The sequence below is a fragment of the Pituophis catenifer genome, unplaced genomic scaffold (genome assembly GCF_029215685.1).
Source record: "Pituophis catenifer annectens isolate HBS135680 unplaced genomic scaffold, rPitCat1.0.hap2 SCAF_13, whole genome shotgun sequence".
NCBI classification, from domain to species: domain Eukaryota; kingdom Metazoa; phylum Chordata; class Lepidosauria; order Squamata; family Colubridae; genus Pituophis; species Pituophis catenifer.
Genome location: NW_027256893.1, coordinates 5,997,501 through 6,010,362, shown reverse-complemented (window position 1 = coordinate 6,010,362; position 12,862 = coordinate 5,997,501). Strand labels below are relative to the sequence as shown.

General features: G+C 46.2%; 1 protein-coding gene across 1 annotated transcript in view; it reads left to right on the top strand.

Moving 5' to 3' along the window:
* The window catches only part of HSF4 (heat shock transcription factor 4), a 49,638-nt gene that overhangs the window by 17,069 nt on the left and 19,707 nt on the right, over window positions 1–12,862 (top strand). Inside the window, exons 3-7 of the mRNA XM_070953126.1 lie at window positions 333–460; window positions 1,307–1,431; window positions 4,187–4,262; window positions 9,153–9,217; window positions 10,855–10,954. Of these exons, the coding sequence (XP_070809227.1) occupies window positions 333–460; window positions 1,307–1,431; window positions 4,187–4,262; window positions 9,153–9,217; window positions 10,855–10,954 (494 nt within the window). The remainder of the gene's footprint in view (window positions 1–332; window positions 461–1,306; window positions 1,432–4,186; window positions 4,263–9,152; window positions 9,218–10,854; window positions 10,955–12,862) is intronic.

The following is a 12,862-nucleotide window of genomic DNA, read 5'->3' as shown; positions in this document are numbered from 1 at the left end:
ATTGTATTGATATAATAGATTTATACAGAGAAGGATGTTAAATCTATGTTAAAATTTATTCTCCTTATGTTTTGAACTTTTACCTGTTAAAGATTCAATGGGAAATTGTGAATGGAGTCTGTCAAAGAAATGTAAGCATGGTAACCATCTATGACCGGATCGAGTTTTTGCTCTTGAAAGTTATATTTTATGCTTATGTTTGAAAAATAATGAAAAATATTTACAAAAAAAAAAAAGATGAGCCCGAACATTTGTCACTCTAAGCTGCGTTGTTGTTAAGGGAAACATGGTGTAACCTCCACTCCACTCTTTCTTCTATCTGTTGCATGTAGACGGGTTTAGGAAAGTGGTGAACATCGAACAAGGCGGACTTGTGAAACCCGAACGTGATGATACGGAATTCCAACATCTTTATTTCCTACAAGGTCATGAACATCTTTTGGAGCTGATCAAAAGGAAGGTAGGAGCTTGTTGTGGCATGCCAGCGGCCAGAGGAACTGGCAGCAGATTTGGACAGTGAGGAGGTTGGGGAGGAACATGGGCCAGTCCTGAAATCTGGGGAAGGCTCTGATGAGGGCTCTGCGTCGGAGGCAGAGAAGGGGCCAGGGCCGTCTGACAGTTATCAGCTGCCTTCAGAGTCAGACATCAGTGAGGTAGATGAACATCTGGAGCCTGTTCCCAGTGTACGCATGCACAGAGTTTCCAGATGAAGGGAACAGCTAAAGAACAAAGGTCGACTTGGGAGTAAGGCCACAGGTGGACGATGAAGGGCCCCTCCCAGAGGGAATAAAAGAGGAGCGAAAGGGAAGTGGAGTTTGCAGGAGACAATTAGTTCATTCCTGCATTTTTGCCAAGTATTGCGGCGTCTGAAAGATATCGGCCTGGCCACTCTCCAAGCCTGATAAAGGTCGGTAATTGTGAACTATCTTGAAAGACTGTGGGAGAGGAAAGACTTTGCTGGAGAGGAATTCACTGTGAATTAAATAAAAGGGGTTTATTGGGACGAGGACTCGACTTCGTGCTGCTGGGGAAGCCTAGGCCAGAACATGATCTACAGCAGTGTTTCTCAACCTTGGAAGCTTGAAGATGGGTGGACTTCAACTCCCAGAATCCCCCAGCCAGCAGCGCTGGCTGGGGTATTCTGGGAGTTGAAGTCCACCCATCTTCAAGCTTCCAAGGTTGAGAAACACTGATCTAGAGTTTGAAGGATACCAAACTTAGCTGTAGATATGATGACCCATCCCCCTCCTTTTTTTTTGGAAACTGTTGTTTCTTGCTCTTCTCTTCCTCCTCTTTGTTCCTTCAGGTGTCTGTGGTGAAAAGTGAAGAAACCAAGATGCGCCAAGAAGACCTCAGCAGGCTTTTGTACGAGATCCAAGTCCTCAGGAACCAGCAGGAGATGATGGAGTGTCAAGTGCAGGATGTGAAACAGTAAGCCCGTCTCCTGGCTGTTGTGACCTAGGCCCAAGTAGTTATTACCAGACACCATCAGTCCTAAACAAACATATTTTATTACAATAGCTGAGAATTAGTTCATTCTCATCTTAGTCCAAATTAATTCCAAAACAAGTCCCTCAGAAAAAGTCCTTCGGCCTTATCACCAACCTTTGTCTTCTTTGGCACGCTGCCAAAGGCTTTTCTTGGCAAAGCCCCACGAAGTTCAGAAACAAGAGATGCCGAGAAGAAACAAATGTAGCAATGTTGCTTTCCTACAAAGATCCCAAGAGCCGTTGCTGCTGTTTTAAGCCTTCTGGAAGGGGCCAATCACCTCCTAGCCTTACTCCCAAGTCGTCCTTTTTGCTTTAGCTATTCTTGTCTTCTGGCAGCTCTTCGCATGTGTGCATTAGGAACAGGCTCCTCCTGTTCCTCTGCCTCTCTGCTGTCCGCTTCTGGAGGCTCAGAGTCTGCGCATTGCTCCCAGATGGCCCTAGCCCCATCTCTGCCTCTGACGCAGAGCCCTCATCCAGGCCTTCCCCTAACTCCAGGACTTGCCCATTTTCCTCCCCAGCCTCTTCACTGTCTGCTGCCAGCTCCGCGAGTTGCTGGCGGACCACAACACTGGCCTTCAAATGTGGCATTTACCTCAGGACTTCACGGCATGTAAACATCAGCTTGGGGAACTGCACCCAGCCTCCACCATGGGCAGCATCTCCAAAGGCCATCAGAAGTGGTCTAAATAGAAGTTAATTCCTGGGCTGAGAATGGAGGCTGTGATTTTTTGGTATTTGGTGTCAGGAAGTGCTACTGTCTAAGCCAGGAGTCTCCAGACTTGGCGACTTTAAGACTTGTGGACTTCAACTCCCAGAATTCCCCAGCCAGCATTGAAAATTCATGGCTGAGGAATTCTGGAAGTTGAAGTCCACAAGCCTTAAAGTTTGGAGACTCCTGCAGTAGGCCACAACCTCTCCAAATCGGCTGTGCAGGTAGTCCTTGATTTAGAACCACAATTGAGCCCAAACTTTCTGTTGCTAAGTGAAACACTTGTTAAGTGAGATTTGCCTCATTTTACGACCTTTCTTGCCACCGTTGTTAAGCGAATCACTGCAGCTGATAAATCAGTAACCCGGTTGTCAAGTGAATCTGGCTTCCCCCATTGACTTGGCTTGTCAGAAGGTCGCAAAAGGGGATCACGTGACTCTGGGACACAGCAACGGTCGTAAGTATGAACCGGTTTGCCAAGCATCTGAATTTTGCTGCGAAGGTCGTAAGAGTGAAAAAACGGTCGTAAGTCCCTTTTTCAGTGCCTTTGTAACTTTGAATGGTCACTGAATGAACTGTTATAAGTTGAGGACTACCTGTATTTGTAGACAACCATTCATAGTTAAAATTAACCAAGTAAGACCTGACGATAAATGATCCATGCCCACCTATTCACTGAATTGTACATGGCTGCCACACCTTATCATGTATTTCAGCCTGCACTACTAAGGAAGTCTTATCCAATCCATGTTCTGGCAGCCAAGAATGATAGCAGTTGAACTGAACTAATCTAAGCCCCCAGTTTGAGCACGTTGCATAGAAATATACAAACCTCTAAATCAGGGGTGAAATGCTCCCGGTTCAGATTGGATCACCCGATCCGGTAGCGATGGCGGCGGGTGGTTCGGAGGAGAACCGATAGCAAAAATCCCTGTCCCCTTCCCCCCCGCCCATGCCCAGCTGAGCCGCACAATCATCAGAGGCTTTTTTTTTACTTTTAAAAGCATTTTTTCTACAACCTCTTCCGCCGAAAAAATGCTTTAAAAAAAAAAAGCCTCTGATGATCACGCGGCTCAGCTTGGATCATCAGAGGCATTTAAAAGAAAAAAAAGGTTTTTTTTCTTTTAAATGCCTCTGACGATCCCTGCTGAGTTGCCTGACCGGCAGAGGCATTTAAAAGAAAGAAAGCCTCTGCCGATCAGGCAACTCAGCTGGGATCGTCAGAGGCATTTAAAAGAAAAAAAATCTTTTTTTTCTTTTAAATGCCTCTGATGATCCCAGCTGAGTTGCCTGATCGGCAGAGGCTTTTTTAAAAAGCTTTTTAAACCAGAGGTGGTAGAAAAAATGGTTTTAAAAGTAAAAAAAAAAAAAAAAAAAAGCCACGCCCACCCACTCATATTACCCTTCACACCAAGCCACGCCCACAGAACCGGTAGTAACAAATTTTAGATTTCACCACTGCTCTAGATCGGTGGTGGCAAACCTTTTACTTACCGAGTGCCAAACAGGAACACGCTTTGTGCGCTGCGCACGCTCACATGCCATCCACGGTAATGCGTGGCTCCTCCCCATTTGCTGTGCACCATCTGCACACGCGCACAGCTTTTGCACATGCGCCCTAGCAATCGCTGCATCACAATCTCACCATATGCACACAGCTCTTGTGCACGCAATGTACATGTGTAAACGCTGTCTGCGCATGCACGCACTGTGTGCCAGTCATCTCGTGCGCATGCGCAAACACGCACATGCGCAGGAGAGCTCCAAAGCCCAGCTGGGTCCCCTGAATTGTGCGCATGTGCACCAGAGGCCTGAACACTCGCTGGGTGGCATGTTTCAGGTGAGCTTGGTGACAGCTCGCATGCCCAGAAAAATGGCTCTGCGTGCCACTTCCGGCACGAGTGCCATAGGTTCGCCAGCGTGGCTCTAGATGATCTTGAGGAGCCCACGGTCAGCTGTGCTAGCATGACAACTCTTCTCTTTTCAGGCAGAACGAGGTTTTGTGGAAGGAAGTTCTATGTCTCCGGCAAAACCATTTGCAGCATCAGAAAGTGATCAATAAGGTAACGAGGGGATTGAGATTGATGGAGCACCATTGAGACATATTCTCAACCTGTGGTGGGTTTACGTTTGGCTTTGCTTAACCGTGCTTTCCTGGAGTCCATGTAGGAGAAGAGCAGGCAAGAGCTGGGGGTGGGGTGGGGGGGGTGAAGTTAAGCATGTCATCAGCTTAGAATCATTACGTTCCCACAGATGATTGAAATCCAACCCCTCTTGAATTCCATTGACATTTATCTAGTGCCAATTTAGAACTGATTGTTAGTTGGCTAGATTCTTATATATTCTTATATGCAACACTAAAGCTCAGGATGTTACAACACAGCCAACTACCCAGGATGTTGCAGCACAGGACTCAGGATGTCACAACACTAGAGCTCAGGATGCTACCACACAATCCATTACCCAGGTCGTTATAACACAAAAGGCTAATGAGCACACAGCTAAGACCTTGCCCACACAGGATGTTACAAAACAACCAACTAATCTGCAAACATCAACTCCATCTGCTAATCAAGATGTAAGAACACAGCCAACCAACCTGCTTACAACAACAAAGCCAGCGCTCCACACCTCCCCACCAGTATTTATAGAGAGACGGCATCTCCGATCATGCTTTGCTTGCACAAGCACGAAGCTGAAGACACCAGCCTGAAGATGACGAGTGGGACCTCGTCGAAACGTTGCCAAGATATTCTCAATCTTACACGGAAAAAGACCCGAATACGCCAAGACTATATATTCTAGAGATTAAGATCAGGTATGAAGGATCAGGACCATACATTAAGTTGCAGTTCAAAGATTTATTGCTTAAACCTATACACCACACTATAAAAAAATTGTTGAGACTCTAGAAAAAATGCAGAGATGATTAGGGGACTGGAGCAGTAGTGGGTTACAAATCCTGTTGCTACCAGTTTGCTCGTGGATGCGTGCACGCTTGTGTTTGCGCATGACGCTTCTGCACATGCATAGAAGCTTATTCGCATGTGCAGAGACATCCGGGCGGGTGGGCAAAGCCTCCTGCCGATACCGCTACCGGTTTGCCCAATCCGGGATGAACCGGTAGCAACCCACCACTGGACTGGAGGCTAAAACATAGGATGAAAGGTTGCAGGAACTGGGCATGGCTAGTCTAGTGAAGAGAAGGACCAGGGGAGACATGAGAGCAGTCTTCCAATATTTGAGGGGCTGCCACAAAGAGGAGGGGATTAAGCTCCTTTCCAAGGCACTGGAAGGAATAATGGATGGAAACTGATGAAGGAGAGATTCAACCTGGAAATGAGGAATTTTCTGACAGTGAGAACAATCAACCCATGGAACAGAAGTTGCCTTCGGATGTTGTGGGAGCTTCATCACTGGAGGCTTTCAAGAAGAGACTGGACTGCCGTCTGTCAGAAATGGTGCAGGGTGTCCTGCTTAGGTGGGGGTTGGACTAGATGACCTACAAGGTCCCTTCCAACTCGTTAATCTGAATCTGAATACACGAGAATCTAGTCAACTAAAGTTCAATACTAAATAAGTGCCAAACAGGGATCAATGGAATTCAAGAGGGCTTGGACTTAGACAACATAATGATGCTAAACTGATAACATGCTTAACTCCTCTTCCTAACTGCCTGCTCTTCTTCTACCTTCATTGGAATTTTGTATCATGCTAAACTCTGGGTTGGGGTTTGCAAACCACTATCGCTTGCTTTGTGCATCTAGTAAGCCTAGGATAAAGACGCCTGCTTTGTGGAACACCCTTTCCCTTGAGATCTGGCAGGCCCCTGTCTTTTAATTCGTGTTTTGCAACCTTGGCAACTTGAAGATGTATGGATTTCAACTCCCAGAATTCTTAGTTGGCTGGGGAATTCTAGGAGTTGAAGGCCATATATCTTGAAGCTGCCAAAATTGAGAAATTCTGCTTTTAACCTTTCAGAAGTTAGAGGGTTTTTTTAAAAATTTGATTTATATGCCGCCCTTCTCCGGAGACTCAGAGCGGCTTACAATGCGTTAAGCAATAGCCTTCATACTTTTATATATTTATACAAAGTCAGTTTATTGCCCCCACAATCCGGGTCCTCATTTTACCTACCTTTGAAAGGATGGAAGGTTGAGTCAACCTTGAGCCTGGTGAGATTCAAACTTACAGTAATTGCAGACAGCTGGTGTTAATCACAATGCTATCAGTCTGCTGAGCCACCAGGCCCTTGAGTTTGTTGCGATCTAGGCTTCCTGAGTCATTAAAACACACGAGTTGTCCCAAAAACCTCTTTTATTGCAACAGCTGTGAATTACGTTCATTCACAGCTGAGTCCCAATTAGTTGCAAAAAGTCCTTCAGGAGAAGTCCTTCGGGATAATCACCAACCTTTATCTCCCTCGACACGCTGCCAAAGATCTACTAAGGCAAAGCCACACGGAGTCCAGAATCAAACAGAGATGCCGACTGGGAACAGAATTAACAACGTTGCTTTCCTACAAAGGGCCCACGTGCCTTTGCTCCTCTTTTAAGCCTAATGGGAGGGGCCAATCATCTCCAGGCCTTACTCCTGAGTTGTCCCTTTTGTTTTAACTCTTCTTGCCTGCGCATGCACGCAGTAGGAACAGGCTCCTCCTATTCCTCTGCCTCTCTGATGTCTGACTCTGGAGGCTTTGGAGTCCACGCATAACTCCCAGATGGCCCTGGCCCCATCTCTGCCTTCGACGCAGAGCCCTTGTCCGAGCCTTCCCCAGACGCCAGGACTGGCCCATCTTCCTCCCCAGCCTCCTCACTGTCCGACTCCGCTGCCAGTACTGCAGGCTGCGGGCGAACCACAACAGGTTTTCCCTCCAAGTTCTGAGATAGGGTAAAGATGGAATTGGTACAGAGGTTTGCATGTTGCATCCAATGAGTTTGACGATGGAGTCAGATTTTTCTGCATCTGTTTTTGTTTTCTGCTTCCTTTTTTGCACAATTTTGTTTTTATATTGTGGTTGCGAGCTGCCTGTGGTTCTGATTTTAAAGCGGGCAACTCTACTAGTATTATAAATTAATGTGTGTCTGCCTTGGTGCAAATGTCAACTCCTTGGAAGTCTTTATTTATTTATTTATTTATTATATTTCTATACCGCCTTTCTCCCGTAGGATTCAAGGCGGTGTACAGTCAAGAAAAATATAGACACACAAACATCATAAAATTGCTAATTAAAATTATTACTTAGTTTGGTCAATCAAATAAAACCCAGAATTAGATAACATTTAAAAAATCATTCACATGTTCGTATGTTTAGCCCCGCCTGTTGGAACATCAGGGTCTTGAGGGCACGGCGGAAAGCACGGAGATCAGGGATATTCCGTATCTCCGGGGGCAGTTCATTCCAAAGGGTTGGAGCCCCCACAGAGAAGGCCCTCCCCCTGGGAGTCGCCAGTCGACATAATTTGACTGACGGTACCCTGAGTAGTCCCTCCCTATGAGAACGAACTGGAAGGTGGGAGGCTATTGGTGGCAAAAGACGGTCTCGTAGGTACCAAGTCTTAAATGTTGACTTGTAGAATTTAGCTTAAGCCAAAGTATCTCAGCCCGTCTCACCCATCCACACAAGCTTGCCTATGGGATAAACCAACTTTTTCAATTCATGCTGGTTGGGATTTCCAGGTGTTTGCAATTTCACCTTTATCCCGGAGTTGTGGGTGCACCATCGCTGAAGATCCCAAAGGTGCTTTCCCCCCCTCCCAGGGGTGAAATCCAGCAGGTTCTAACAGGTTCTGGCGAACTGGTAGCGGAAATTTTGAGTAATTTGGAGAACCAGCAAATACCACCTCTGGCTGGCCCCAGAGTAGGGAGGGAATGGAGATTCTGCAATATCCTTCCCCCAGGAGGGGAGGGAATGGAGATTTTGCAATATCCTTCCCCTGCCACACCCACCAAGCCATGCCCACCGAACCTGTAGGGAAATATTTTAGATTTCACCCCTGCCCCCACTATCAGTGCACAAAGCAAGCTGTCAGCACTTCAACCTGCATTTACTCTAGTGCTGACATAAGAAGGAGAAGAAGGGGCAGCTGGCAAGAGGACGCTTGACATTTCACCTACTTATTTTCCCTGAAGATAATATCCCCTAGGAGATGAGATGGGAGGGGGGACATTCCTGGGAGCAGTAGTAGTAGATATGAGGAGAGTGATTTGGAAGAAGGCCAATGAGACGCAGAGAATTGGGGAACGGAAAGGGAAGGTTTGGGGTCAGGAAGTCAGAGTTGGCTATGCCACGATCGGGGGCAGATTGTCGTGCTTAATAAAATGAAAGATTTCTTCAAAGACTATCTGTTTGGAAATGCAATTTATTTTATTTGAGACGACATCGAAACCTGACACAAGCGATGTGAAGCCAAATATTTTCAAAAAAAAAAAAAAGCTAAGAAAGTCCAGTTGCCTTTTGAGAAAAAAAGAGCAGCTTTGGGACAACCATGTCCTGGAGGATTGAGAATCTCCGTAGATGCTATCTCTGGAGGTTTGCAAGAATAGACTGGACCCAGAAGGTCTCCAACCTTGGCAACTTTAAGACTTGTGGACTTCAACTCCCAGAATTCTGAAACTCCCAGAAACTCTGGGAGTTGAAGTCCACAAGTCTTAAAGTTGCCAAGGTTGGAGACCCCTGGACTGGACAACCACTTGACCAAAATGATATAAAGTCTCCTGCCTTAGGTTGGACTAGAAGACCTCCAAGGTCCCTCCTATCCCTATGATTCTATAAAAGCCTATGAAATACTGGGAAATACAATTTTGGGCAGAACAGGTGTCTGGCTTAGGTGCCTATTCAGAAGGTTGTCCGTGCAAGCAGAAGGAGAACACCAGGTGTTCAAAGAGAGAGAGAGAGAGAGAAAGAGAGAGAGGCTGCCTTATTGTCTGCTGACTACTATTTTCCTCAACAGCTGATTCAATTTCTGTTTGGCCAGCTCCAGTCCAGTCCCAGCAGCCCTGGGATAAAGAGAAAACGGTGAGTAGCAGCCTCATGTGACGCCTACGTGGGCAAGGAACTCTTGGGGGGCTCGCAAAGTGTGGAGCTGTTTCAAAGGGCAGAGCTGGTCATGGGACTTGGGTACCCTGGTGACCAGGATCTGAACAGGGGTGGAATTGATGAGTCAGAGCTGCTGATTCAGGGCCCTTGGACAACCACGCTGTCAGCTGCTGTGGCCTTTGTTTGGAAGCATGCTAGGCTGAGGGAGAGGAGACCAGTGCCGAAGGGTTGGGGTGGAGGCAAGCTGCTTCACGAACCCCACCCCGTGGGATTAGTTACTCGTAGCTCTGAGGGGGTGAGGGAGTTCTACCTGGATTGGATTGAAATGAAGTCATCTTGTGGGGGTTTTTTTTTGGGGGGGGGGTTGGTCCACCTCATTCATGGGATGCTCTGGAATAGCCAAAGGGGGCTTGAGAACATTATGGGGGGATCTGTAGGAGAAGTTTATCCATCCTTGTCCAACAATCATTGAAGGAAAAGAGATTGGATGAGCACTCAACCTTGTTATAAGCGGAAGAAGTTTTTTTTTTCACACTTGGCATCTTTAAGATGAGTTGACTTCCACCCTCAGAATTCCCCAGCCAGCATGTTTTAAGGTACAGATTTCAACTCCCAGAATTCCCCAGCTAGCATGTTTTAAGGTACGGACTTCAACTCCCAGAATTCCCCAACTAGCATGTTTTAAGGTACGGACTTCAACTCCCAGAATTCCCCAGCTAGCATGTTTTAAGGTATGGACTTCAACTCCCAGAATTCCCCAGCTAGCATGTTTTAAGGTACGGACTTCAACTCCCAGAATTCCCCAGCTAGCATGTTTTAAGGTACGGACTTCAATTCCCAGAATTCCCCAGCTAGCATGTTTTAAGGTACGGACTTCAACTCCCAGAATTCCCCAGCTAGCATGTTTTAAGGTATGGACTTCAACTCCCAGAATTCCCCAGCTAGCATGTTTTAAGGTACGGACTTCAACTCCCAGAATTCCCCAGCTAGCATGTTTTAAGGTACGGACTTCAACTTCCAGAATTCCCCAGCTAGCATGTTTTAAGGTACGGACTTCAATTCCCAGAATTCCCCAGCTAGCATGTTTTAAGGTACGGACTTCAACTCCCAGAATTCCCCAGCTAGCATGTTTTAAGGTACGGACTTCAACTCCCAGAATTCCCCAGCTAGCATGTTTTAAGGTACGGACTTCAACTCCCAGAATTCCCCAGCCAGCGAATTCGTCCGTACCTAGTCTATGTACATACAGTCTGTAACCTCATTCATAAATTACAAATAGGATTAAGTCTTCCATTTACCGAGTAAACAAAGAACAAGTACATAGATTTATGGTGTTATAAAGGCACTAGGCTAAAAATCAGGAGGCTCTGAGTTCTGGCCCCATCTTATTCCCAAAACTAGATGGGTGTCCTTGGAGGCCAGTCCCTGCCTCTCAACCCTAGGAAGCAAGCAATGGCGAACCTCTTCCAGACTCTTGCCAAATCGAGAGGATCCCCAGGAGTCAAGACAAACCTGAAGGCACCATAAATAAAATGAAATAATATATGATAAAGCTGTGGGAGCCAGACATCAGGATGTGGGGGGGTTAAACTGCTTCGCTTCCTATCTGCCCATAGGCCTCTCATGTTGGATGATGGGAACTCTGCCCCACAGGTGGCCAAATTCAGAAGACCTCTGCCTTTGGATCCCTTTCACGAGCCTTGCTACATTCAGTCTGTAAGTTTGGGATTGTGATCCATCCAGTCTTTGCTTTTTAACCTGCTCTTGTTTTGACTGGCAACTGATTTGGGATGTCAAGTCAACTCTACGTTGGCCGGTTAGCTCTGCGGCTGGTGATTTGGTTCAGATTGGTTCAGATTAGATTAACAGAGTTGGAAGGGACCTTATAGGTCATTTAGTCCAACCCCCCGCTCAAACAGGAGATCCTACACCATTTCTGACAGATGGCAGTCCAGTCTCTTCTTGAAAGCTTCCAGTGATGAAGCTCCCACAACTTCCGAAGGCAACTTCTGTTCCATGGGTTGATTGTTCTCACTGTCAGAAAATTCCTCCTCATTTCTAGGTTGAATCTCTCCTTGATCAATTTCCATCCATTATTCCTTGTCTGGCCTTCGGGTGCCTTGGAAAATAGCTTGACCCCCTCCTCTCTGTGGCAGCCCCTCAAATATCGGAAGACGGCTATCATGTCTCCCCTGGTCCTTCTCTTCACTAGACCAGCCATGCCCAGTTCCTGCAACCGTTCATCGTATGTTTTATCCTCCAGTCCCCTCATCATCTTGCTTGCTGTCGTCTGCACTCTTTCTAGAGTCTCAACATCTTTTTTATAGTGTGGTGACCAAAACTGGATGCATACTCTAGGTGTGGTCTTACTAGGGCTTTATAGAGTGGTATTAGTACCTCCCTTGATCTTGATTCTATCCCTCTGTTAATGCAATTTTTTTTTTTGCTTTAATTTATATGCCGCCCTTCTCCGGAGACTCAGGGCGGCTTACAATGCGTTAAGCAATAGCCTTCATCCTTTTGTATATTTATACAAAGTCAGCTTATTGCCCCCACAATCTGGGTCCTCATTTTACCTACCTTTGAAAGGATGGAAGGCTGAGTCAACCTTGAGCCTGGTGAGATTTGAACTTGCAGTAATTGCAAGCAACAGATGTTAATAACAGTGCTTTAGTCCACTGTACTACAGGCTCTTTTAGGATTGTGTTGGTTTTTTTGGCTGCCACTGCACACTGCTGGCTGATATTTAGCTGGTTGTCCACTAAGACTCCAAGTCTCACAGTCACTGCTATTAAGCCTGGTTTCCCCCCGTTTATATGTGTGCTTTTGGTTTTTCTTACCTAAGACTTTACTTTTCTCTACATTGAATTTCATTTTGTTTGATAGAGCCCAATGTTCAGGTCTGTCAAGATCCATCTGGATCTTGAGCCTATCTTCTAGGGTGTTAGCTATTCCTGCCAGCTTAGTGTCATCTGTAAATTTGGTGAGTTCCCCTTCTAGTCCCTCAACTAAGTCATTTATGAAGATATTGAAGAGTCTTGAAGACTGCTTACTTCTCTCCATTTGAGGAGGTGCTTCTTGATTTGAAGCAAAATCGTTTGTGGGATTGTAATGGTCTGTGCGAATGACCGTGGGAGATGGAGGGAGAGCCACCAACAGGATGTCTGGTGTGTGGAACATGTCTCAGCCCACAGAAGGAAGGAGGGCATGGGAAGCGTTTCAGAAGGGACCCTTTCTACTTTTCCAGAAAGTAAAAGGAAAGAGGGGAGAAATACCTTCAATAACAAGAGCCTTGGTAGTACAGTGGTCTAAGGCACCCTGTTATTAAGCTGGTTATTAAGACCCGCTGCCTGCAATTACTGCAGGGTTCGAATCTCGCCAGGCTCAAGGTCGACTCAGCCTTCCATCCTTTCTAAGGTAGCTAAATTGAGGACCCAGTTTGTGGGGGCAATAAGCTGACTTTGTATAAATATACAAAAGGATGAAGGCTATTGCTTAACGCACTGTAAGCCACCCTGAGTCTCCGGAGAAGGGCGGCATATAAATCAAATTAAAAAATTAAAAAAAAACCAATAGAAGAGAATGTGTGTAGCTCAGGGTTGACATGAGAAATCCTTCGGGCTC